Consider the following 27319-nt stretch of genomic DNA (forward strand, 5'->3'; position numbering starts at 1 on the left):
GAAAGTCACTTGCTACAGATGTTGAAAAACTGTCTACGAACAAAATAAGATATGACTGGACTATGGGGACCAACTGCTGACATGAGTGAAAGCAGCATCGATAACTTGACATTTCCAGCTTGGCACTAATCTAGTGAAAATAAAGGAGGAAAGACATGCGAGCATGGTATTCCCAATTATAAAGACTGGCCACTCTTCAGATTATTTTTAAAAATGAAATATTGAAAATGTATTTTGCCCACGTATTATGCACAGCTCTACCGTATCATATCCTAATTTCCTGCGCGGAATGGAAACAGAAGGCATAATTTCAAAGAATGACAGTATGTCTGAAAATAGCCTGTTTGAGCTGTTTTGGAAAACGGGTTCTTTCATTGCCACCAAACATCTTCTCCTTAATTGAAAACCCACTGAACATGTTACTAATATTGCATGTGCCATAAGCACTCAATCCCTTCTCAGGATGACTATCAGTGGGAATAAGAAGAGAAAAGAAAGAGAATCTCATCTGTAGGAAGGGCTGGCTGTTAAGTGGTACTCAAGGTCTCTCAGCAGCAGCACCATTTAAGCTGGGAGGCTTTCATTATCTTTCCATTCCTGCTGCCGCTGCTTTGCTGGTGCATATATACTCAAGAAAAAGGGAGAGGACTAACCTCAGATTTCAAAGTCTAATTGAAGGCAAATACCAATATCTTTGTTCTGATTTGGTAAGTAAGCCTGATAGGGTACAGTTTGTGCAGGCTCCTGCCTCTTCAATCTGTTGAAAAGACATGGGTTAGTAGTAGAATAAAGGATTGTACTATGGAAATACATCCAACAGCCAACTGATTGAAATTCTATCAAGGGTTGTTCATCAAAAAATTCAACATCTGCTGAGGTTTACTCATGAATAGAAACAAGCACAATTTGGGATACAAGAACCACTACTGATATTTAGCTCTCATATGCATATGAGAGCAGAATTTGGCCCTAAAGAACTGCTAAACTTGTTGACCGAAAGGTCGCAGGTTCAAATCCGGGGAGTGGCATGAGCTTCCACTCTCAGCCCCAGCTTCTGCCAACCTAGCAGTTCAAAAACATGTAAATGTAAGTAGATCAATAGGTACCGCTTCTGCAGGAAGGTAACGGTGCTCCATGCAGTAATGCTGGCCACATGACTTTGGAGGTGTCTGCGGGCAACGCCGGCTCTTCAGCTTAGAAATGGAGATGAGCACCAACCCCCAGAATAGGACACAACTGGACTTAATGTCAGGGGAAAACCTTTATCTTTACTATGAGATATAAATTGAAGTGGAGGGATGAGCAATGATGGCTTTCCAAGTGTTTGGGGCTATAATTCCTAGACAACATGACAAACAGTGAGGGATTATGAGAGTTATAGTCCAAAACAAATCCATTCAGGAACAGCTGCCCATCTCCAGAGAACATACACAAAGTGTTCTTATACTCTCGGAACAAGAATAAAACTTGGAACGGCTAATAAAAACGTCTGGCAGGTGGATGAAGAGATAAATCACTATTTTGCAAAGGACACAAGTACAGCTAGTCCTCCATATCCATGGATTTGATATCCATGGATTCCACTACCCAAGACTTAAAATATTCTAGAAAAAAATATTTCCAAAGAACAAACCTTGATTTTGCCATTTTACCTTTTTTTTTCGTGTCAGGAGTGACTTGAGAAACTGCAAGTTGCTTCTGATGTGAGAGGATTGGCCATCTGCAAGGACATTGTCCAGGGGACGTCTGGATGTTTTACCATCTTGTGTGAGGCTTCTCTCATGACCCCGCATGGGAAGCTGAAGCTGACAAATGAGAACTCACCCCATATCGCAGATTCAAATTGCCGACCTTCTTGTTGGCAGTTCAGTCAGCACAAGGGTTTAACTTATTGCGCCACTGCGGCTCACCATTTTACATAAGAGATACCATTTTACTATGCCATTATGTACTATAGGATTTGAGTATTCACAGATTTTGGTATTCCTTGGGTGGGGGGTGCCAGAACCAAACTTCAGTGGATGTCAGGGCCCACTGGAATTTACTGAATCAACTGTGACAAAGACAGTGTGATGGGCAGTTTAGTTTGTGTTGTCGAAGGCTTTCAAGGCAGGAATCACTGGGTTGCTGTGAGTTTTCTGGGCTCTATGTCCATGCTCCAGAAGCATTTTCTCCTGACATTTCACCCACATCTTTGGCAGGAATCCTAAGAAGTTGACTTCTTCTCTTATAAGATCATCGTTCCACCTAATACATATACAAGCTGCTGCCTCCACTAAATGTTATGCTGTATCACACATATCATAAAACTTTGCAATAATAGGGCAAGGTGAAGTAATTGTGTTGTTGATTTTTCAGGTTGTATGGCCTGAAGTTTCACCTGCACCTATGGCAGGCATTCTCCATTTCTAAGCCAAAGAGCCAGAGTTGTCCGTAAACACTCCCAACGTCATGTGGCCAGCATGAATGCATGGAGCGCCATTACCTTCCTGCCGGAGCAGTACCTATTGATCTACTCACATTTGCATGTTTTCAAACTGCTAGATTGGCAAAAGCTGTGGCTAACAGCAGGAGCAATTCGAACTACCAACCTTCTGGCCAGCAAGTTCAGCAGCTCCGGGGAGAGGTGGATGAGCTCCTTCTGTCAGCTCCAGCTCTTCATGCGGGGACATGAGAGAAGCCTCCCACAAGGATGATAAAAACATCAAATCATCTAGGCGTCCCCTGGGCAACGTCCTTGCAGACGGCCAATTCTCTCACATCAGAAGCGACTTGCAGTTTCTCAAGTTGCTCCTGACACGACAAAAAAAAACAAACAAATATGCGGTTTAACCCACTGTACCACCTGGGGCTCACCATGGAGTTATGCCATGCCATAGTTTACTCACTTTTGTAACTAAACGTTCTATGCTTGTAGGTTGGTCCTTGATTCCTAAATAAACAGAGCAAGGAAGTGTCATGCATTCCCCCTGATAACCCAAACAAACTTTTTTTTCTTCCAAGGTCATGTTGAAGATGGCAATGAATGAAAAGAGAAACTTTAGTTTTAATGAAATATTTTACAAGTTTTAATGAAAACATAATCAAACATCAATGTAGAACTACTCAGCAATATTACCCCATGATGGAAGACTACATGGATATCTATTTCAAATGAAGTGCTGGAAGTATGATTCTCAAAAAGCAGATCATAAAACATCCAGTTAAGCCATGGTTTGGCAAGAAATATTCAAATACCCAATTCCACATAGAGTTTCCACAATAACCAAAGTTCAGCAAGCTATTCCCTTCAGTTTGCTTCATATCAAAATTATACCTTTTCTTTTATGTGTAACAACACAATCAAAGGTATCAGTCTCAAAATACTAAGAGACAAATCAAATTGCCCCCAGAACACTATCATTTGCTTTTTTAAAATTTTTCTTGGAAGGAGCTGGCTAACACAATAAAAGTGATATATGTCAGATTTCATGAAGATGCTTTGGAATACCGTTGTAAAGAGATACTGAGATATAATTTCAGCTTTTCCTGAAATAGTGAATATAATGTTATTTTATTTTTTTCCATCAAGTCATTTGTTTAAAGATTGTGTAATACAGACAAAAAAAGCAGAAGAACCATTTTGCAATTCTGATTATTAGACTGTAACTCGCATCGGTCCAGGCCAGCATAGCAAATGATAGAGAATGAGAAGAGAACCAAACATTTCCTATCTCTGTTGCAGACCATATTCAGAATGTCCACGGAAGTCATAAAATAACATTAGTCGTAAACAGTCAAGTCAAACACAGCCATCACAGCATAGAATATGCTGCCACGGACCAAGAGGTTCCAGCTAAAGATGGGAAAACTCCATGATTTCTTTTGTTTCTAAGAGATTAACATGTCTTTTAAAACAAAAGGGAGAATGCGATTCGTTCCAAAGGCAAAGCAGAAAACATTTCAGCAGATGAAACAAACACCTACAAGTCGAAAGTCAAATGGAAATAAGAGTCATCTCCATGACTGATGCAAAATATTACAAGGCAAAATAGGAGAACAGCTGCTGCTTCTGTAGCAACCAGACCTACAGACAGCGCATGGCCAGCACCAAAACTAATAGTCCTACAACAATTCACCCTAAAAAGGCAAAACACATGATGCAATGTTGTTTCACGTTATCGTCAGAGCTCGAGTCTGTTTTGTTATCTGCCACTCGTGTGGGTGGAGAAATCTGCAACATCACATTGGCGCATCATGTGTCTTGCCTTATGTTACAGAGGGGAAAAGGCGGATGACACATACGCCCGCTTTTGGCAACAGCCCTTATTTGAGTGTGACACGTATCTCTGACCCCAAAAAGCCCAAGTTCAAGAAGCATCTTGTTTAGTTCTTTCACATTATGACACAACTTTTGTTCGGGAAAGAATCTCGTTTACAAAGCTGTTGTTCCTTGCTAGAACCTCATCTTTTAGTTCTTTCAGTTTGGTCTGGATTTCTGCTTCAGACATGTCTTCCAGGGACATCGCTTTCACTTTAGTAAGGAAATCCTGGATTATTTTTTCACCTTCCTGGAAAAAGAAGAAAGAAATGGAGCATCAGTCTTTGAGGTGTGGCTTCCTAAATTATTCCTCCAAGCAAACGCACTTCAGATGTATTTGACACACCTATATTGTAGAAGTTGCAGCCTGATACATTTTGACAACAGAATACATCAACCACCAATTTTCAACATATGTACACACACATAAAGAGAAGATTCCTACTATGTGAGTTCTTTGTAGCAAATCTGCCAAGTACAGGAATTTTTAGATTATTTGATCAGTAAATAATTTTTATCCTGCAGTGTTGCTGCTTTACAATGAAAACTTGTTGCACTCCCTGCCATTTGTGATCAGGAAAATGAATGAACAATTTGGAAGAAAATCATAGCGTTTTCTTTTGAGGGTGACAGGTGACTTTTTATTGTCTCTCCCCATTAAAAAAAACACTTTAAAAAAAACTCAATTATTTATTTATTTTTATCACCCCGAAGGGAACCCAGGGAGGATCACAAAACACATACATGGCAAACATTCAATGCCGTTAAACAGAGAGGACAGCGGCATTTTTCCATCTTCATCATCCTGGAGGTTGTACTCGATTCCGGCCACCAGGGGGTGCTGTCGCTCCATCCTCTATGACAAAGAGCCTTGATCACAGACTTCCTCCTTCCTTTGATCACCACATTTTTCTGTTATTTCCTTTAAGGTGCCGTAAAATACCTCCCCCCTTAAGCGGTGCCTAATTTGTTTACTCAGAGCTCACAGCTGGTTTTTGAACTGCTTAGATCAGGGGTCCTCAACATTTTTAAACAGAGGGCCAGGTCACAGTCCTTCAAACTATTGGAGGGCCGGGTTATAATTTGAAAAAAGCATGAAGGAATTCCTTTGCACACTGCACGTATGTTATTTGTAGTGCAAAAAACACTTTAAAACAATACAACAATTAAAATGAAGCGGTTTTAACAAATATAAACTTATTAGTATTTCAGTGGGAAGTGTGGGCCTGCCTTTGGCTGATGAGATAGGGTTGTTGTTGTTGTATGTTTTCAAGTAATTTCAGACTTAAGTTGACCCTGAGCGAGGGCCGGGTAAATGACCTTGGAGGGCCGTATTCGGCCCTCGGACCTTAGTTTGAGGATCCTTGCCTTAGATGGATACTAAGGTGGACTGAAAATCAGATGCTCAATCCGACCAGGGCTTTGAACTGGTAAGATCTATTGCTGCTGGTGATTTATCAGCTGTGCTAAAGCCTGGCCCTTGATGCACTTTAATATGTATTTTCCTCACTTTACTACTAAAAAATACGTGGTAGACAGACATTTAGGTAAGATTACATTTAGTATCAATGACATCATTATGATTTCAGGTCTTGTTTTCCTTTTCTCAGATCTTTTTATTGGAATGAGTATTTTATGTCTGCTTAACACTACGGAAGATTAAAGAAGACACAATACTTTTGTTTGTTTTATTAACACTGATGGCTTCTTCTGTTTTTAATGTTGCTGCTTTTTACTGCTTCTCATAAACTGGCACAAGCAAAGAGGTTCTTTATAGTTCAGGTTTTCCTTACAGCAGGACCTTGTAGCTCCATTAGCAACAGCAATATTTTAACAAGTCAACTGTATTTGTAATGATTTCCTGAGTAAACTGTATTTTTAATATATCAAACATGATACTTTTATGCCAAGACAAGTACACATTTTATGTTCTGAAAAGAGCAAGGAACTTTCAAGCTATAAAGGGTACAAATATTGCATTTTTATTTACAATTGTCTCATCATTCCCATTTCCTCCCAAAGAAACAGGGTGAAAAAGCAAAGGTTCCCTTCCTCACACGCCTTCACATTTTCTTGAAAGTTTTTAATCTCTACCCTCCAAAACATGTCTTGCCTCCACTCTATTGCTGAGCCCTACTCCAAGCATTTAAAGAGCCTTTCGACTAAAAATTAGCATCCTCAATTCTGAACTACAAAAACTTCGCAGTCCCGTCCCCCGCAGTGTCAGGAGCGATTTGAGAAATGGCAAGTTGCTTCAAGTGTGAGAGAATGAGCCATCTGCAACAACTTTGCACTGGGGACGCCTGGAAGTTTTACCACCCTGTGGTAAAAGAAACATGAAGTTTCTCTCATGTCCCTGCATGGGAAGCTGGAGCTGACAGGCAGGACCTCACCCCACTCCCTGGATTTGAACCGCTGAACTTTCAGTCAACAGTCCTGCCAGCACAAGGGTTTAACCCATTGCGCCACCAGGTAATTTTACACTCTAGCTCTCCAAACAGAAAGTCTGAAAAGCAGACTTTCTGTTGAAGTTCAATTGATAGGAGATGGTCAGGGAAGTAGAAAGTCTGAGGAAAGAGGACTGATAGATCATTTCGTGCATTTAATTCCTATTCAGTCACAGGATGCATGACCGTGGAGGGAGCGAACTGTATTCCTAGTGCCTTTGTATGAATTCAGCATGGTGCTAAATCGGAAGATCCTGCGGTCCTCCCTGTTCAATACAAGAACAGTACAAATGACTCTATGCTTCTTATGTTTATGAACACTACATCTGAATAGAGCTTCTCTCTCAAACAGTGGTCTGAAAGCACATGATGCAGCAGGTATGGGCAAACTTCGGCCCTCCTCCAGGTATTTTGGACTTCAACTCCCACAATTCCTAACAGTCAGTAGGCCCATGCCTGTGATACATCTACCTTGCTGAAGCTAAGCACATTTGTACCTGACCACTGCATTAACGGATGAGTATCTGACAATCCCCAGATATGGAAGAAAGCACATAGCCCTCTCTACTTTTGATCTGCCCACCATAGTCCTGGTTCTGGTTATTGTGTTTGGCTTTGGTTTATTCTAATGATGTTTTTATATTTTACTGTTTTAATTGTATAATAAGATTGTCACATGTTTATTGTGTTTTTATTGTGCTTTTACTTGTTTAACTTTGTTCTTATTGGGCTTGGCCCCGCTTGTAAGCCGCCCCAAGTCCCTTCGGGGAGATGGTGGCGGGATATAAAAATAAAATAATTGTAATTACAATTATAATATTAAGTATAGTAAGTGAACAAATACTTCATTCTTCACAAGAGGAGCTTCAAGACGAGAAAGCAGAGGTAACTGTGGCTTCCCTGAAGTTAAGGGTGCAAACAAAAGACCTCCATCTTTACCCTTTTGGCCCTAGAGAGCGTTGTTCCGGTCTGAAAAGGGATTTATTTCCAGAATATTAGACTGAGCCGAACAGAGAAAAGTACAAGTTTGTGCCTGTGTCGCTCACCTGAGGGACTGTGGATGAGAGATGAATGAAAGAGGTGTGGTTGACGTTTCCAAAAAAGTCCAGTGAGACAGCGAAAGAGGAACGTTAGGCAAGTATAGTAAGAGATGAGTGGATATGTCCTACACATAAAGAACAGGTACAGCAACAGTGGCATCTTTCAAGATATCCTTTCCTTTTTGCATGACTAGATGATTCTGCTGAATGGAGAGAGGGATTGTGCTTTGGTTCTGATTGCAATGTGATTTTAGGTGGTCTGTGTCCATAGATGAAGAAGCAACTTTTAATACTGTCTTCTTAAGGAAACATTTGTTTTCAATGCATTAATGAATAAACAGATTGCCACAAACCTCTTTCTCTCTGCAGAATTTCTTGGCTGCTGGCTCCTCGTCGCCATCTTCCTCTTTTTCCTCAGGTTTTCCAATACACTGGAATTCCTCTAACTCCAGAGCCTTTGCCTTGGCGTTCTCTATTACATGCTTGGGAAAAGCAGTTAGCTCTGCTACATGGATGCCAAAGCTCTGGTCGCAAACCCCTGGAAGAAGCAGCACAGGTTACAACAGAAGAAACATAACAACATGTGTCCAGTTCTGATATTTATGCTAGGAGAGACATACAGTTTGTTTGCTTTATTTGTGTATGGTTATAACATCTTGAACATTTTGTAAGGAAGGAGATCAAGTGGTGGTCACAAACTATGCCTGTTAAATCCAGCTGCCAATGCTAATTTGATTTTTTGTTGCCTTGGTGGACTTTAAATGTATGTGTTTGTACTCAGTTGTTGTCATTTATACTGTTTAATTCTGCAAATTGGAAACTAGAGGATACAGATTTCAAAGTAAACATTAGAAGGACCTTTTTGACATTGAGAGTGGCTCAGCAGTGGAAGTAACTGCACAGAGAAGTGATGGGATCTCCCTCACTGAATGTCTTCAGAAAGAAGCTGAGCAGCTACCTTATGGACAAACCTCAGCCCTCCAGGTGTTTTGGACTTAAAACTCCCACAATTCCTAACAGCCAATAGGCTGTTAGGAATTGCGGGAGTTGAAGTCCAAAACACCTGGAGGGCCAAAGTTTGCCCTTGTCTGCTCTAACTGGAAATCCCACACTGAGCAAAGGGTTGGACGTGGTGGTCCATGAGCCCCCTTCCAGCTCTATGCTTCTGTGACACTACTGTCAGAAGTATTAAAAATTAACTAGGTATTTTTAATTACAAAAATGTGAGTCAAGCACTGGAAGGGTTAAATGGATGCAATGATTCAGCAAAAGCTGCAGTTCTATATAACCAAGTGTGTAGCCATCAGACTGAGGTAAACCTCAGTGGGAGAAAGGTCTCAGTCTGTGAGAAGGTCTCACAGTGTGAGGTAGGCCTTAGTCTATGAGAAGGCCGAGGGTGAGACGGCCGAGTGAGAGTTGAAGTCCAAAACACCGGAGAGCCAAAGGCTGCCCTTGCCTGCTCTAACTGGAAATCCCACACTGAGCAAAGGGTTGGACTTGGTGGTCCATGAGCCCCCTTCCAGCTCCATGCTTCTGTGACACTACCACGGCTAAACAGTTTCAAGGAGCCAAACATAATTTGAGTAATTACAGGTAGAATAATATTGAAACTCTGCCCACTCTGAGTATCACTCATGAAAATGTGGAAACAGTGCAAAATATTAAAACGCCCTTCCATTATATTAACAGAAACATAGCCAAGTCAGCAAAAATTAACAAATGGACAGTGATAAAAAGGAAAATTGGAAGGGATTCAAAGGATAGCAAGAGGGATTGTGGTGCGGGATTGTGGTGCAGCTGGCTGAGTGTCAGCTGCATTAAGATCACTCTGACCAAAAGGTCATGAGTTCGAAGCCAGCCCGGGCTGGAGTGGGTGTCCAGCCATTGTGTAGCCCGTTGTCGACCTTTGCAACCCGAAAGACAGTTGCATCTGTCAAGTAGGAAAATAAGGGACCACCTTGTGTGGGAGGCTAAATTTAACTAATTTATGAGGCCATAAAGAAAGAAGACTCCGGGGAATGTGGAATGCGGAAGAACTTCATCGGTGTCATTGATGGACAATGAAAAGCACCAGCTCCCCTGGCGGCCAGGAAAAAAAGTTAAATAGCCTTTGTCTGTTAAATGTTGTTTGTCAAACTGGCATTGAATGTTTGCCATATATGTGTTTACTGTAATCCGCCCTGAGTCCCCTGCGGGGTGAGAAGGGCGGAATATAAGAACTGTAAATAAATAAATAAATAAATAAATAAATAAATAAGAGGAAAAGGGGTGTGACAATACAGGACATGCACGGTCCTTATGTATGTTTCAAACTGCAGCTTCTAGTTTTTGAATAGCTGTAATTTGGCTATTCAATTGTATTGCTCAATGACAGTAAAATACAATTAAAATGAAAAAGAAGAGAAAAGATAAAATAACTACCCTGGAACAACATTTCATACAAGATCAGAGGCAAAAGTACAACAATAATATAATATTATAATTATATAATTATATAACAATATTAATACTAATAATATAATTATATTATAATTATAATAAAGACTGGCACAAGCCAGTAAAGGTGGTCCCAGTGATGATCGGCACACTGGGTGCAGTGCCTAAAGACCTTGGCCTGCACTTAAAAACAATCGGCACTGACAAAATTACCATCTGTCAGCTGCAAAAGGCCACCCTGCTCAGATTTGCACTCTTTCTTTGCCAATATATCACACAGTCCTAGATACTTGGGAAGCGTCTGATGTGTGACTGAACACAAAAGGCAGTATAGTGATCTTGTTTGCTGTGTATTAATTTTGTTGTGTATCAAATAATAATAATAATAATAATAATAATAATAATAATAATAATAATACATCACACAGTCCTAGACACTTGGGAAGTGTTCGACTTGTGATTTTGTGATACGAAATCCAGCATATAGATCTCGTTTGCTGTGACAGACTGTGCTTTTGTGTCAGTAAAATAATAATAATAATAATAATAATAATAATAATAATAATAATAACTTTATTTCTAGACTGCTCTCTCCCCGAAGGGACTCAGGACGATTTACACAAAAATTACAATTGCATGATATGAGTAGAATACAAGATTAAAATCAATGCATCTTATGTGTTTTGATCTATAAAGTTTTATCTGGCCATTGCATGGAAAATGGCAACGGGAAATTATGGAAGTATCGCCTCCAGAATCTGGTGGTATCGAGTCTACTGCTCTTCTTGGGGTACAACTCTCAAATGTAGACGTTAATAGGCAGAACAATGAGCTCACTTCAGAGGAAAATATTCCTTGGGGAATATTATCACCTTTAGGGAACTTTTTGTCTTGTGTTTTCTGACATTATAGGAAAAAGCAACGAAACCTTAGTGAAAATAAGATGCATAAAAACTATCAGTTCTGAAATATATATACAAAGCTGTCTCTGAGGCAACCAGACATGGACTTTTTGTCAGAACAATATGTTTGTTATACAGTACAATACACTGAACAGGTTTTCTCCATCCTCATTCTGTGCTGCATCTTACCTTTTTTCACACGGTACAACATCGTGAGGGTGTCGTCTGTGGTTAGTGCTGTGACATGTAAGTTATTCACAGTCAGAATTTCTTCAGCAAGTGCCGTCAGTTCATGGAAATGAGTGGCAAACATGCAAAAGGCTCCAATTTTGGTGGCAATATATTCTGAGATTGCCCAAGCCAATCCGAACCCATCATATGTAGATGTTCCTCTCCCCAACTCATCGATGATAATCAGCGAATTTTCTGTTGCAGTTCTACAAGAAATAACATATTATTAGATCTGGTCTCAGTTTAAATTAGGAGAGCTTCAAGAGTATGTACCATAGTATGCCCTCTGTTACAAACTTCTGAAACATCAGGCATACGATTTAAGAATACACTTTTACTGTTTCATACTTACACCTTTCATTGAAAAGCTCCCTACAGATCAACTGCAGATTATAATTATCCTCTTATTTATTTATTTATTTATTTATTTATTTATTTATTTGCAGTATTTATATTCCACCCTTCTCACCTTACAGGGGACTCAGGGTGGATTACAATGTACATATACATGGCAAACATTCAATGCCATAGACACACAACATATACAAACAGACACACAGAGGCTATTTAACATTCCAGCTTTTTCATGAGGGTATTCTGGTGACCAGGGGAGCTGTTGCTTCACCGTCCATTTGTGACACTGATGAAGTACTTCCTCATTCTTTGCATGCCTGCTGGAGATTTTTATGGCATCATAAATTAGCCTCCCCACATAAGCGGTACCTAAATTTTCTATCTGACAGATGCAACTGTCTTTCAGGCTGCAAAGGTCAACAGCAAGCTACACAAATTGGTCGGAAGCTCACTCCAACCTGGGCAGGCTTCGAACTCACGGCCTTTTGGTCAGTAATGATCTTAATGCAGCTTACTCCCAAGCCAGCTGTGCCACAGACCCGATGCTCTCATGTGATGATTTTCAATGCATGGTCTTGGCATAGACACTTGGGCAGCCAAATTAGCAACACCTATGCACAAAGCATGCTGGAATCCCAAATGTGCAGAAGTAGAAACCTATTTTGTGGTATAAAACTAAATTAAGGGCAACCTTGCCTCAACCAACAAGGACAGACAATTCTCAGTAGTCAAAGAACGTTGGCTACTGTTGAGAAAGTGAGGAGAACATGAGAACGTTAAGATATGCATCTGAAGGAATATTTTGAACAGGTTTTGCATACTTTGATTAAGACAGGACTGGGATAATCCTATGCTTATCAATCTAGAAGTAAATTTGAGCCATCACAAAATTAGACAGGGTTCTTTTCAAATCTAGGTTAGGAGACTCATTGGATATACTCAACTATACTAACTGACAGATTAAATAAAAACTAGATTAAAAATATATTAATTGACAAATTAAAATAATACCCAGCCTAATGACAAAGGGATAAAGTTTGTGTGTCCTAAACACCAAACAGATCAGAAGCCTCCAAATTAAGCTTACACAGATACAGAGATATATCCTTCCCAAGCAAAAAGCAATCTAACTCTTACCGAAGGATGGAAGATGTCTCCAACATTTCTGCCATAAAGGTAGAAACTCCTTTCAGCTGACTATCTCCGGCTCCTACCCGAGCAAGAATGCAATCGACAATTGTTATATCTGCAGAATCGCATGGCACAAAACATCCAATTTGGGCCATAAGAACAATAACACCAGCTTGTCGGATGTAGGTTGACTTCCCTCCCATGTTTGGACCTGTAGAGTAAGCATAACCAAGAATTAAAAGGAGCCATGCTGGTTTTCTTAAACAAGGAGGCAATGGTATTTTCAGGAACCTAAGATCCACAGCATTGTTATTTTTTGTAGCCTCCTTTTCATTTAGCATTTCACTGTCATGGAAGAGCTATCTAGTAGAAATATTTTGTAATTATTGTTGGCTTTAGCATGTCACTAAATGTACTTCTAAATCCCAAATTATATTAATATCTGAAAACCAGGTATAGTCAATTTTTGGCAACTGTAAACCAGAAAGAAAGGCAATATCCAGAAGCAATAGTTACTTCTATTTGCCAAATTGCCTGTCAGCGCTAGAAAATGCTTCACTAATGTACCCATTTGGGGGAAAGAAACAGAGGCAATGTGACAAACTGGAGCTTGTTCCTTCGTTTCCATAAAACCATATTTCAGAGAAAAATTGGCATCTATCACTTTGTTAATAACCTGATCACAAGGGTAATCCATTGATGGAGGACAGACCTCATTTAAATTTCATTATACCAGGCTAAAAGTCTTGTCAACCATTTGAGTAAAACTATCCTCAGGCTATGCAAAAGAGCCACAAATTAGTATGTTTATTTAAAAAACAGCCAGAGAAAAACAGCTTTAAAAAATAAAATGCATAATCCAATGACAAAAGGTTTCTTATGAGGAACCTAAATGAGAAGAACAACCCCACCCCCACCAAGCTAGAGCTTGGAGTTGCTATGCTTTTTGATGACAACTCCTAAAAATTCTGGAAGTTGCAGTCCAAAAATATTTCAGAAGCTCTAACCAACAAAAGATATGTGAGGTGGACAAACAAGCTAAGCTCACCAAACCCACGATGACAAGGCAATTTCACAATCGAGGTTATTACTTTGGAAGTTAGGAAATACTGAAGCAGTGGGGAAGTTGTCAATTTGAAATGAGATTGATTATATACATCATTCCCGTGATCCCTGTATCTACTTGCCTTGTGCATTTATATAGAATTGCTGTTTGTTTCATTCATAAGGCCCCGTTTCATTTTTGAGCACATCTCCCAGAAACCGGTGCCTTTCCGAATGAGCTTTTTTGTCTCAGGTCCAAAAAAGCCAATATTTTCATCCCATTGGCGGTAATGGGCAGGCTTCCCACGCTCACCCTTCCCCTCAGTTTAGGGCTAGAGGGGTGAAACTAACCAGCTTCACTGCCATTTCTCCCTGCCGTTTCCTCCTTCAATTGGGAAACCTCCTTTGCACCACTGGTGAGGTCTTTTTATCAGAGCTAGAGGCGGATCCACGGTGGGATCCTTGGGCAGGGCTGGAACGCGCCACATTTGCAGGTGGCTTAGGATTGCCCTTCATCACATTTGCTGGTGGCCCTGCTACGCAACTGTGCAGGCCCAGAAAGGCACTGGCAGGCGTGGGTACTTTCTGGGCCAGCACGCCACCCACACCCACACACTTTCCAAGGAGAGTGCATGTGTGGCTTGCAAATCCAAAGTGTTCGCGGCTGCTAGGGCCTGCAGCTCAATGGTGAGCGGCAAGTAAGAGGCACTTGGCTGCAGGTCGGGTGCCTTGGGCCTGCAAGCCACACACACACACACACTCCTTGGAAAAAGAGTGTGTGTGGTGTGCAGGAGCAAAGCATCCACACCTGCCAGGGACTGCAGCTGAGCACCAAAAATCAGGCAACCAAACTGTTACTGGGTTGTTGTAGGTTTTTTCAGGCTGTATGGCCATGGTCTAGAGGCATTTGGCCATACAGCCCGAAAAAACATACAACAACCCAGTGATTCCCTCCATGAAAGCCTTCGACATTACATCAAACTGTTACTGTTCTCACTTTCCTTTCGTTTCACTGATATTTCTGTACTGGAGGGGAGTGTATCGTTTTGTGCCATCCAAATTTAACAAACAGTATGAAAACACATATTAAACAGTTGTAACAGTTACCAGGCCCATGACTAGTATCTACCAACTGAAGGTGAGTCATGGAGGCAGATTGGGGAGGGCAAGAACATAAAAACTCTGATGATGATTCATGTGAGATTTGGTACCTCCAGAAACAAGTTATAAAGTAAAGGTACAATGAAATCAGAGAAGAAGAATAGGGAAGGCTCTTGAGGTAGCGGGTTTTCATTGGGGACCAAAAGGATGATGTCATGTCCAGGTTTGCCACCTGGAGATCTGCCTGAGCAGATCAATGAAGCTGTAGAAAAAAGATTTAAGGATGTTCAGAAAAAAGCACAAGGGACTGACAATAGCAGGGTGAGAGGAAGCAGAAAATCATTTCTATCTGGGGCTTCCTGGAAGAGGAGATGAGGAAAAGGTACAAAACAAGTAAATAAGTAGCACAGAAGAACAAACTGAAGAGGAAGGATGCTGCAGACTTCTTGCACAGTAAACACCGATACCACCCACACAACTACCGCTACCTTGTTTATTGCTTCCTCTGGGTATCATGAAACTCATACCTACTACTTCTTTTCTTGGTGCAATTGTGCAACAAGCACTCTTTAAAACTGCAATAGGAAACATTCAGATTGTTTGGAAATGCCTCTCCCTCAACACCTTCCCAAATTGCTTACCTGTTTATATACCAAATAGTGATTGGAATTTTTTTCTCTTCATTTTAAGGCTAGGAAACATCATTGTCATTGTTGTTGTTGTTGTTGTTACAGTAGAGTCTCACTTATCCGACCTTCATTGATTCAACGTTCTGCCTTACCAGACTCTCTTATCTGAAGGAGGGAGGACGCAGAACCAGAAGTGGAAGTGTCCTCCCTCCTTCCCTCTGCGAAGGCTGAGCGTATCTTCCAGTGTGAGCGGAGCAGGAAGCAACGAGGAGGAGAAAACAGTAGGAGGCATCGGCCAAGCCTGCTACCTCCCCCCTCACCTGCACCTTGTGGCTCATCTTTTCTGGGGCCTTACTTTTTTCTCAGGCCTTGTGGCCCACTTCTGGAGCCTGCTGCTTCCTTTTTCCTCTCTGGGGCCTTTTCTTGAGCATCGGGGCCTGTTGCTCCATGGGGCCTGTCTGCCTCCTTTGCAGAGGCCTTGAAAAACACCCAGACCTGGCTGCCCCCAGAGGTCTCACAAAGCACCTGGGCCTGACCAACTCCTTTCCGGAGGCCTCACAAAACAATTGAAAGGTAGCACCAAAGACAAGGAATCTGGGAGGGATGGGTCTGTAGGAGACTCCGTATTATCTGATATTTTCCCTTATCCGACGTTTTGCCAGCCCCTTTATGTTGAAGAACCGAGACTCTACTGAATTTGAAAAGCAACACACACACACACACAACTTATCTGAGAATAAATGCAGCACATAAATGAATTCCTTACCAGTAATGATATGGAACATCTGCTTGCCCTTCTCAAAGGTCACATCATTAGGTATGAAGGCAACGTCATCTTGGACCTCAATGCAGGGGTGTCTCGCAGCTTTCAGCACAATGCTCCCTTTCCCCTTTTCCAGAATGGTGGGGCGCACGTATGGCGTTGGTGCCGCATTGGAGGCTTGAGCAAAGCTGACCACCGCGTCCAGCTGGGCTATGACATCGTTCAGGCGTTGTATGGGCTCTTTGTAACCTGTTGGGAGAGAAGCACTGCTCAATGCAACAGCAATGCACTTTTTACTCTTACCAAAGGAACCCACATTCTTAAATGGAACCACATCATTATCTGATTATTTCAGCATAGATGAACCACAGCTGTGAATGTATTAATCCATTCAGAATCAAAATAAGAGACATTAGGAGAGACATTTGTATATTCTTTAGGGGAAAGGCCTTCAAGGTTTATTGACAAGAGAACTTCACTTTGGGGAGGTCCTTGAGCTGCCTTGATTCAGGATTAGTATAAGGGTTTAATTTCAACACTTTGGGGAATTGTCCCTTTGGACTCTTCTGACTTGGTAGTCATCCCATAACAGTTCCAGCCCAGCATCTAACCACTGCTGAAGTCTTGATCATAACAAGTTTTTGGACAGAGAAAGCACAATTTGCCTCTCTCATTACATCCTGAAGTAGTTGGGAATTTTGTAAATCTATGACTGAACCACATTTTAAGATTATAATTCCCAGAATCTCTCAACACCACTTTTGACTGTTATGGTTCCGTGCTATGTTTGTAGTCTGGTGAAATGCCAGCACTCTTTGGCAGAGAAGGCTAAAACTTCGTAAAAACTATGACTCTCATATTCCATAGCATTGAGCCACAGCAGTCAAAGTGATCTCAAACTGCATTCATTCTATTTATTAACTTACTTGCTTACTTATTTACTTACTATATTTATATACTGCCCTTCTCACCTGGGGTGGGCATTCAAGGCAGTTTACAACATATTAGTGGCAAAAGTTCAATGCCATATATATGTAGAAAGAAAGAAAATTGTAATAACTAAACACTAACATGTAACTATAAATTAAAATCATTAAAACCATTAAACATAAGAAATACACATTTAAGCATTAAAAGCATCCTAGTATAAGCATTAAAATCACATGATCAAAAAATCATACACCGTAGCCATTCCAATTGTTATTTAGCATATTTCTAGAGTGCTGGTGCATCCTTTGTCAGTCTTATAACTGTAAAAAAAATGAGCTGGAAGATTAAAGCTTATTATGTCTCATCTTTTTTGCAGAGGAAGTCACTGAAAACTGATCCGAACTCAACCACAGTGGTTGTCATCCAGAACCAACTTCAAAGTGCTGGTGCTGACCTTCAACTGCTTGAAGAGTTTCTAAGCCCTATATATGTGTATGTATGTATGTCTCCTCCCCCCCCCCACCGCACACTCTTTCTTCCTCCTCTCTCTCCTCTCTTCCCTCTCCCTCCCTCTTTCCCTCTCTCCCCCTCTCCCTCTCCCCCTTCCCTCTCTCTCCCTCTTTCCCTCTCTCTCCCTCCTCTTGCCCTCTTTCCCTCTCTTTCCTTCTCTCTATCCCCCTCTCTTTCCCCTCCCTCTCCCTCCCCTCTTGCCCTCTCTTTCCCCTCTCGCTCTTTCCCTCTCTCCCTCTCCCCACTCTTGCCCTCTCCTTCCCTCTCTATTTCTTTCCTTCTCTCCTCCTCCTCTTTCCCTTTCTCTCCCTCTCCCCCCTCTCTCTTTCCCTCTCTCCCTCTCCCCCTCTCCCTCTCTCTTTCTCTCTATCTCTCTCTCTGCTGAGACCAACCCTGTACAAGTGAGATTTATTTGGCATGTGCGTCTGGGCACCAAGTTAAGACCTGGAGTATTCCCTGCCAGCTCAATGGAGATCTTTCAAAATCTGCAACAATTTAAATTTCCCATTGGCTTTTTAATCTGCAATTCTACTGCCTGTGGTTTATTGATCAGCATCGATTTTTCTTTTTATGAATTACAGAAAAATGCTTCCAGGCTTGTTGCTTTGGGTGCCATTTTTCTGCAGGTGCCACAGCTTCATAATTTTAATATTTCTTCAAAAACAAATGTCAATTTTAAATAGGACCCTGCAATACAGAAGCCTTTTCTCTATGGTGTTTTGTTTTGTCCAGTAGAGAGGAAGAATGATTGGAGAAGAGAAAGTTTCTGCTTGGATAAAGGTGAATTACAGGACTGAGATAAAAGAAGAGCTAGGAGAAGACTACCTTTCCCTTGTTCTTTGAGCAATATTCACTAACATTACACTCTTGAGATATTCAGGGAGTTAAGATACAGGTCCCATTATACTCAGCTAGCAAGTTATAAAGAACTGCTTTGGGGATATTTATAACATGACCCATCCTATTTACCCACCAAAAAACTATGAATGCAAGATTAAGATCCAGACATTAGAAGAGACATTAAAACAAAATCATAAAATATACAACACAGTCCAAATGCACAAATGTTCTAACTTGGTATTTAGAAACCTATGCAAAATGTTCTGAGCATTTTTAAAAAGCAGAGATACCAAAACCCACGGATGCTCAAGTTTTCTTAAATACTACACAATGGCACAGTAAAAGGTGTCTCTTATATAAAATGTCAAAATCAAGATGTTTTGGGGGTTTTTTAAAGAAAGGAATATTTTCAAGTTGTGGATGATGGATTCTGTGGATGCAGAATCCATGGATAAGGAGGGCTCACTGTACTTTGCACGGAGTCAGCTCAGGACTAAGTCTAATATCACAAATCTTCGAGCATGCATTTAAAACTTTCTGTCAACAGGCAGCATTTTAGTGCTTTGAAAGTTTGTTCCAAAAAGCTAGACCACAGTCATCTCTCTTGCACATTTCAGTACTGTCTCTGGAAAGTTTCCCAAGAAAAACCACTTCCATCACAAAATTAGAAAGCCATAAGGAGCAAAATGTAGTTATGTTGCTGTTTATCCCTCCTGACTATGAAAGAGCACCATCTCCCTCATTGGTTGACATTTTTAACAGAAAATTTGTTTTGGTCTTTTTGGCATCCTCTCCTGGCCTGAAACAATTTCATTTACTTCAGCTTCCCAACTGTGTGTTTTATTACACAAAAACAGTGCTAACAACTATTGTGTTAGTATGTTTGGGCCAGATGTTTAGAGACTAATTTCAACACACAAAAGGCTATTGAGGAAACAATCACAGGGCAATTATCCCAGAAGGAGATGTTTAAGAGATGAGAAGTGCCGGCTAATAAAATATCAAAACTACTATTCACATATCCATTGAGATGTATGATATTGCTCCCACTACACCTTTCTCCAATGTAATGGTTTACATCTAGTAACTTCCTTCTGAAACAATTCCTGAACTACTGTGGAGCAGGAGAGCTGAACTCAGGCTGAAGGCCAAGCTAGATGAGATTTTGTGTGTGTGTGTGTGTGTCAGGAGCGACTTGAGCAACTGCAATGCTAGATAATGAATAGCATATCCCCTTATCTAGATGAGATGCTAGATAATGAATAGCATGTCCCATTTCTATTTTTATTTAAAACGGCCATGGTGATGGTGTGCTTGAAAGTTTCTTCACAGGTCAAATACAAGCATAAATTTAAGTTTGCAGTTCTTTACTGGAAATAGCTCTTTAATGTGTTAGACACTAGTTTCTTGACCTTACAAACTGGAGCTGCTGTATTAGGAACATTGGACCATTTGCACATTACATGTGTGCTCTGCCATTGGGAACTTCCCCAAAGTAACTTCTTCAAACAGTAGCTCCTGGAGGCAACACATTTTTGGAAAGCAGTCTCCTCTAATATAGGTAGATGGTAGATACATAAGATATAGATTTAAAGCGAGGGAGGATCCATTCACAAATTTTCCATGTTCTGTATAGTTTGGCCCACAAACAGAAAAGTCTTTGGCCCAAATTTCCACTCTAAAAGTCCAAAGGGTGAGGTTGCTGCAAGTTGAAACTGTCCAACAACTACCATGTCAGACTATCCAGAGAAACCATTGAAATCCATAGGCATGTAGACAATTTCAACAGAAAGGAGGAAACCATGAAAATGAACAAAATCTGGCTACCAGTATTTAAAAATTGTGAGATCAGGATAGTAAATAGAGAGCAACACCCAAAAAACAAGGGAATTCCAGACAAGAATCAATCTGAGCCAGCTATCACCTCCCAACAAAGGATTTCCCCAGGCAGTAACCATCCAGACATTGAAGTTGCAAGGCCACTGAATGCTAATCAAGATGGCCATTTGCAACATTCACACCTGCCTCAAGCAAAGAGTTCTGGACATTCCACAGATATAGAAACCTCACTTGCCTAGTTTCCAACAGATCCCTCAACCTCTGAGAATGCCTGGCACAGATGTGGGCGAAACGACAGGAGAAAATGCTTATGGGACATGGCCATACAGCCCAGAAAACTAACAGCAGTCCAGTGATTCCAGCCATGAAAGCCTTCGACAATCCAAAGGGTGAGTTTACATAAATCACTCCACCTTGATCACTTCCACAGGCTCGATGTGGAAAACCAAGTGAGACACGTCCGCATCCCCCTCTAAGCTTCCTAGAGCATGCCCAGGACTAAAATGCAATTGATAATACTACTTATTACAGTAACTATTATTATTATTTCATTGGCTCAGAGTGATACAATTCACACAAAGTAATGCTGCTGACACTTCCAGCAACAATTCAAAGCACTTGTAGCAACTGAGCATGTCATTTTACTGTAATCTCTACTGTTGCAAATGAGCATGCTGCCGTGATTCATATGCTGAATGAGCAAATGGCACACTGTTAACATCTCAAATGAGCTGTCTACATGCCTGAGCGGCATGACACACGAATCACAAACTGTCTAATCCAACAATTTGTCACTGGAATACAACAAAACCCAGGTCCCACAAAAGAGTGATAACTCTATTGGTCAACTGAAATGCACAAAATGCATCAAAGCTTCTCCAGCTTCTTCATCAGGCTAAAAAATTTTTTAAAAAAACATGTGGCTTTTGTTCAGATGTCACTTTGTTCATTAAGATCATTTAGAGCAGGATATCTATGCAGTCAGAAGCCTCTCCTTTGCACAGCCATGTGGACACTAGTGACAAGGGCAATAAAAGACAGGCGATAAAATTTCAACTCATTAGAAACAGAAAGGTAACTTCCATTGAGATTCATTTTTTCACATTCCCTGAGCAAAGCTAATTGCCCTTTTCTTAGGCAGAGAACATTGAATTGCTAAAGAAGTTTCCCTATGCTTTGATTTGTGGTTTTACTACATGGTAGAAAAAGGTTGGACTGGGTCCCCGGGGAGTTGCTATTACTGCTGCTGCTGCAAAGGCTCGGGATGGCCATCTGTTAGGGGTGCTTTGAATCATAGAATCAAAGAGTTGGAAGAGACCTCATGGGCCAGCCAGTCCAACCCCCTGCCAAGAAGCAGGAATATTGCATTCAAAGCACACCCAACAGATGGCCATCCAGACTCTGTTTAAAAGCTTCCAAAGAAGGAGCCGCCACCACACTCCGGGGCAGAGAGTTCCACTGCTGAACGGCTCTCACAGTTAGGAAGTTCTTCCTCATGTTCAGATGGAATCTCCTCTCTTGTAGTTTGAAGCCATTGATTCGCGTCCTAGTCTCCAGGGAAGCAGAAAACAAGCTTGCTCCCTCCTCCCTGTGGCTTCCTCTCACATATTTATACATGGCTATCATATCTCCTCTCAGCCTTCTCTTCTTCAGGCTAAACATGCCCAGCTCCTTAAGCCGCTCCTCATAGGGCTTGTTCTCCAGACCCTTGATCATTTTAGTCGCCCTCCTCTGGACACATTCCAGCTTGTCAATATCTCTCTTGAATTGTGGTGCCTAGAATTGGACACAATATTCCAGGTGTGGTCTAGAGGGGTAGCATGACTTCCCTAGATCAAGACACTATGCTCCTAATGATGCAGGCCAAAATCCCATTGGCTTTTTTTGCCGCCACATCACATTGTTGGCTCATGTTTAACTTGTTGTCCACATCGACTCCAAGATCTTTTTCACACGTACTGCTCTCGAGCCAGGCATTGTCCCCCATTCTGTATCTTTGCATTTCGTTTTTGATTTGTGCTTTTGCTGTATGGCAGAAACAGGTTGGACTGGGTGGACCCGGGAGTTGCTCCTATTATTAGTAGTATTGTTTACATGTACATAACAACACAGCACACATGCACATTAGGTCCAAGTGTCTGGGATTTGTCTCTGAATATCAGGTTCACTTATGTCTAGCTGCCCAACAAGATGGCAAATTGTGCCTATCCTTGCAAGGACTAAGTGAGCATGGAGTGAAACACAGCCTTGCCCAAAACATATTCTAAGCTTTGATGACAGTGCTGTCAATAGAGAGATCATCTTCAATCTTTATTCTGCTGGAGAAAGACCATCTGTGTAGTGGATTTGATTACACAAATCCTCTTAAATTTCTCTCTTCTGCTCTTCCTCTGACACTACATATATTCCATTCTAGACAGTAAAACCACAATCCAATTTTAAAAAACAAAAAAATAGCTGAGCTCGTGACCTAACTATGCACCAAAGAATATGACAAATGAAAAACGAAAAGACTAATTGGTGCAATGGTTTTCTACATTCATTCAGGAGAATAAAAATTGGAATTTTATCAAAGCATTTCCTTAGAACTGTCCTCAGTGATATTGTTCAGAAATGGCTAAACTGACGGTGCCTTATTCTCACAACACAAAAGAAATCCCATTTCAGTCTGAGGCCACTTCAAGTTCCTTCCCATCCCAAGCCACCTGCCTGTCATCATTATTTTATTCAAGAGTTTCATATCCTGCCCAATCAATCTAAAATTCCCTAGGCATTCCATGAAAGAGTAGAAATCAAAGTTTCAAAACAACATCAGAACAGTTAAAATGTCATCAAAGATGACGCACACAAATAAGCAGCAACAGTGAGAAAGGGAAAGGAGAAACTCAAGATAGGAATGGACAATAAATGAGTACGTTTTGTGACAATTAGTCGTTATTTTTAAAAGGCATCAAATGCAGAAATACAGCAATTTGGATATAATAATCGTTATTTCATAAATAATGATCCTTACACATCTCTTTATACACTAGCTTAAGCACAGCAGTCCTTGTTAAAGTAAGCCACAATTATCTGTTACATCTGAAACATAAACCATTGGTTTAACATCAGTTATACGCCTCTTATACGCTGGGGGTCAAATTAGTGAATGCAACATTATATTGAACATTACAATGAGAGTCCATGGGACTGATAAATAGAAAGCTGTACTGCCCACTGATATGGCAGCGAGAAACAAACGGAGCATGGAAATGCCAGTCATCTTTGCTAATGTTTCTATTACGATTCTGATTTTCCTATTGAAATAGGATTGCTATTGTTTTTATTTATCTCTTTTGCCCCTAGCAGTTGCTGTTCTGGAGCAGAAAAGCACAGTTTCAATCTTATGATAAACTAGCCATCCCTTGCCACGCGTTGCTGTGGCCCAACCTGGTGATGTAAAAAATAAAGTAATAAGAAAGTGTTGGTTTCTAATATATGTAATTCATTTATGCTTGTGGGCACACAGTATTTGTTGTTGTTTCTTTGTCAGTGTTGATGTAGAGATTGTCTGGTTTGCCTACTTTGGAACATGCAACTTATAACTGTCCTTCTTTAGGGGTCCCTTTCAAATCTATGATGCTATATCTATCATATACATGTGTGTGTGTGTGAGAGAGAGAGGGAGGGAATCATATCTATTTATCTATATCTATGGTCCAGATCCATCATTGTTTGAGTCCACAGTGCTCTCTGAATGTAGGTGAACTACAACTCCCAAACTCAAGGTTATTGCCCATCAAACCCTTCTAGTGTTTTCTGTTGGTCATGGGAGTCCTGTGTGCCAAGTTTGGTTCAATTTCATCATTGGTGGGGTTCAGAATGCCCTTTGATTGTAGGTGAACTATAGATCCCAGCAACTACAACTCCCAAATGACAAAATCCATGTTTTTTAAGTGATAGTCACTCCTTGGGGTAGTAGGTGCATACTGTGGAAATTTGGTGTCAATTCGTCCAATGGTTTTTGAGATATGTTAATACCACAAACATTACATTTTTATTTATATAGATGAATAAAAAGATTACCACATATACTCGTGTATAAGCAAGAGTGAGGGTACCATCACCAGGGGCTTTGAGAGAAGGGGCAGTGTTTGTTTTCTGGCTGCCTCTGGCTCAGCTCCTGGGGACTCACTCCTGGCAGAACTGAGCACCTGACTCTGCAACTCAAGGCCAGCAACAACACATCATAACTGACTCGGGCCGTGGGCTCTTACACAATCCACTTATGACACCACAATTGTTATAATCTGTGTTTCCTTTTACCAAACTGATCAGTAATCTGCTACTATCATCAGATAAGGCTCTCCCCACTGCTCCCCCCCCCCCAAGAACCTCATATCACATTTACCATCCCCCAAGAAGGCCCACAATGTTCTTTGCCCTCCCAATCTGTACCTAGAGAACTTTGTGTTTTGAGGGAATCAGGGGAGTGGGGAGGGTATAAAAGAAATGCTATGAATGCTATGGAAAGGGAGGTGGTGGGGGGGAAGGGGTATATGTTGTTATATTTCAGTAATATTATAATCATAATCATAATAATTGATTTTTAATGTATAGATGTTTTCTTAACTTTTATAGTTTAATGTATATGCTTATTGTTTTTATGTTTGTTCATGCGGCATTGATTTGTTGCCAATTTGTAAGCCACTCTGAGTCCCCTTCAGGGTGAGAGGGGGGGGGGGTATAAATATAGCAAATAAATAAATAAAATATTAAGCAAACACCAATATAAGTCGAGGCACCTAATTTTACCACAAAAAACCTGGGAAAACTTAGTGACTCAAGTATAAGCCGAGGGTGGGAAATGCAGGAGCTACTGGAAAATTTCACAATAAAAATACCAATAAAATTACATTAATTGCGTCAAAAGGTTAAATGTTTTTGAACATTTCTATAAAACTATAATTTAAGATAAGAGTGTCCAACTCTGATTAAACCATTATTCTAACCTTCTTCTATGTAAATGTGCTTACGTATCCTTCCAATAATAATAATAAAGAGAGTAAAATAATATGTGTAACAAAATAATAATAATAGAATAAAATAATGGAAATGTAATAATAGTAATAACAGAGTAAAATAATGGAAATGTAATAATAAAAATGGAGTAAAATAATAAATGCAATAATAAATAGGTTAAAATAATAAATGCAATAACAATAATAGTAAATAATAAATTTGATTATGATAATAGAGTATAATAATAATAATAATAATAATAATAATAATAATAACAACAACAACGAAAAACAATAAATAACTTTGACTCAAGTATAAGCTGAGGGGGGGGGGGGTGTTCAGCCTTAAAAGGGGGCTGAAAAACTCTGCTTTTACTTGAGTATATACGGTATTTAAAGAAGTCCAACACAATGGGAAATTGTGATAATTGAGCTTTCAGTGCAAGCATTATAATGAACTTAACCCCGTCAGAAGCCATCCCCTTACAACTACACACTGAATATGAGTCAACGTGTAGGATGGGCACATATGGCTTGGGTGAATGAGCCTTAAAATAGACTTTGAAAAAAGCTTTTAAAAATAACAACTTGCAGTGAACTAACCCCATTCACTGGGGTTAGGGGCACAGGACTCCAGCGAAAGTGAAAACTGCAAAACAAGCAACTGACAGAAATAGAACTGCATAGGAGGACTTAAGAGATTCCCAGAGAACATGTCTGTAACATTCAAGCTCACAAATGTATTTCAAATATGTATTGTGAGTTCCTATCAAGGTATTTCTGTACACAGCATTTTTGTTTCATTCAAAGCAGCTGTTAGCTGTGCAGACTGTTGCAAATTTGTTGATTACCACAAAGCCCAACCTGACATACATTGCTCATTTTGTTTCGAACGACATGTTCTTTTAGCAGCCATGACCAAATGTTTAGGCGGCCATTAGACCTGAGCACTCAGACAATCTGGAACATCTTATGCAAAAGAAAGCTGTAATCTGTTCAATTTGTTTGCATCACTGCCTAACTCATGTGTTATACTGCCAATTCATCATCTTCCTGTCATCCCAAAAAAGCTCACTCTCCTATGCCTTCAAAATAGGTTAAGGGAAGAGTTATTTGAATCAAAGATGCTTGTTCTCAATTAAGGAGAACAAAGTATCTATGTGGACACTATTTTAGCATACATATGGATGCAAAGATGCCCATTATCAAGTTAAAATCATCCAGTAGCACCTCTGAGACTAATTGGTTTATTCTAGCTTGAACTTTAGAGGATATTAATCAAGAGACAAACACTGCTATCTCTTTGAATACAATATCAAATTAAGAGCACCACTCTATCAAAATAATGCAATGAGAAAAAGAGTATAAGAGTATGTCAGTGACAAAAACAGCAAAAGGGAATAAATGCACAGGTTAGTAACTGCAGCCAGTCTTAACAACTTCTCCAACCAACAGCAGAGCTACTGTGACCCCAGAAAAACTTAAGGAGACTCTAAACCTCACACTTCCACTTAGGCAAGTGAAACTACCTATCTATGGTTGAAGTCTGAGCACTACAACAGAAGGAAGATGTTGACAAGATGGAATGTGTCCAGAGGAGGGTAACTAAAATGATCAAGGGTCTGGAGAATAAGCCCTATGAGGAGCAGCTTGTTTAACCTGCAGAAGAGAAGGCTTAGAGGAGACATGATGAGGGCCACCATGTATAATATGTGAGGGGTAGTCATAGGGAGGAGGGGGCAAGCTTGTTTTCTGCTTCCCTGGAGACTAGGACGTGGAATGAAAATACTTTAAAAAGAATTTCCCAAGTTCTAATATTTTG

General features: G+C 40.5%; 2 protein-coding genes across 2 annotated transcripts in view; both read right to left on the reverse strand.

Moving 5' to 3' along the window:
* Positions 1-3026: 3026 nt before the first annotated feature.
* Positions 3027-27319, reverse strand: part of MSH2 (mutS homolog 2) — an 80731-nt gene continuing 56438 nt past the window's right edge. The window contains exons 12-16 of the mRNA XM_060780487.2: positions 16382-16627; positions 12848-13052; positions 11315-11562; positions 8141-8325; positions 3027-4550 (exon numbers count right to left, since the gene is read on the reverse strand). Of these exons, the coding sequence (XP_060636470.2) occupies positions 4380-4550; positions 8141-8325; positions 11315-11562; positions 12848-13052; positions 16382-16627 (1055 nt within the window). The 3' untranslated portion in view covers positions 3027-4379. The remainder of the gene's footprint in view (positions 4551-8140; positions 8326-11314; positions 11563-12847; positions 13053-16381; positions 16628-27319) is intronic.
* EPCAM (epithelial cell adhesion molecule) overlaps positions 13868-27319 on the reverse strand; it is a 94460-nt gene continuing 81008 nt past the window's right edge. Inside the window, exon 10 of the transcript XR_010909015.1 lies at positions 13868-13879. The gene's annotated coding sequence lies outside the window, so the exon portion shown is untranslated. The remainder of the gene's footprint in view (positions 13880-27319) is intronic.

This window comes from Anolis sagrei, chromosome 1 (genome assembly GCF_037176765.1).
Source record: "Anolis sagrei isolate rAnoSag1 chromosome 1, rAnoSag1.mat, whole genome shotgun sequence".
NCBI lineage: Eukaryota > Metazoa > Chordata > Lepidosauria > Squamata > Dactyloidae > Anolis > Anolis sagrei.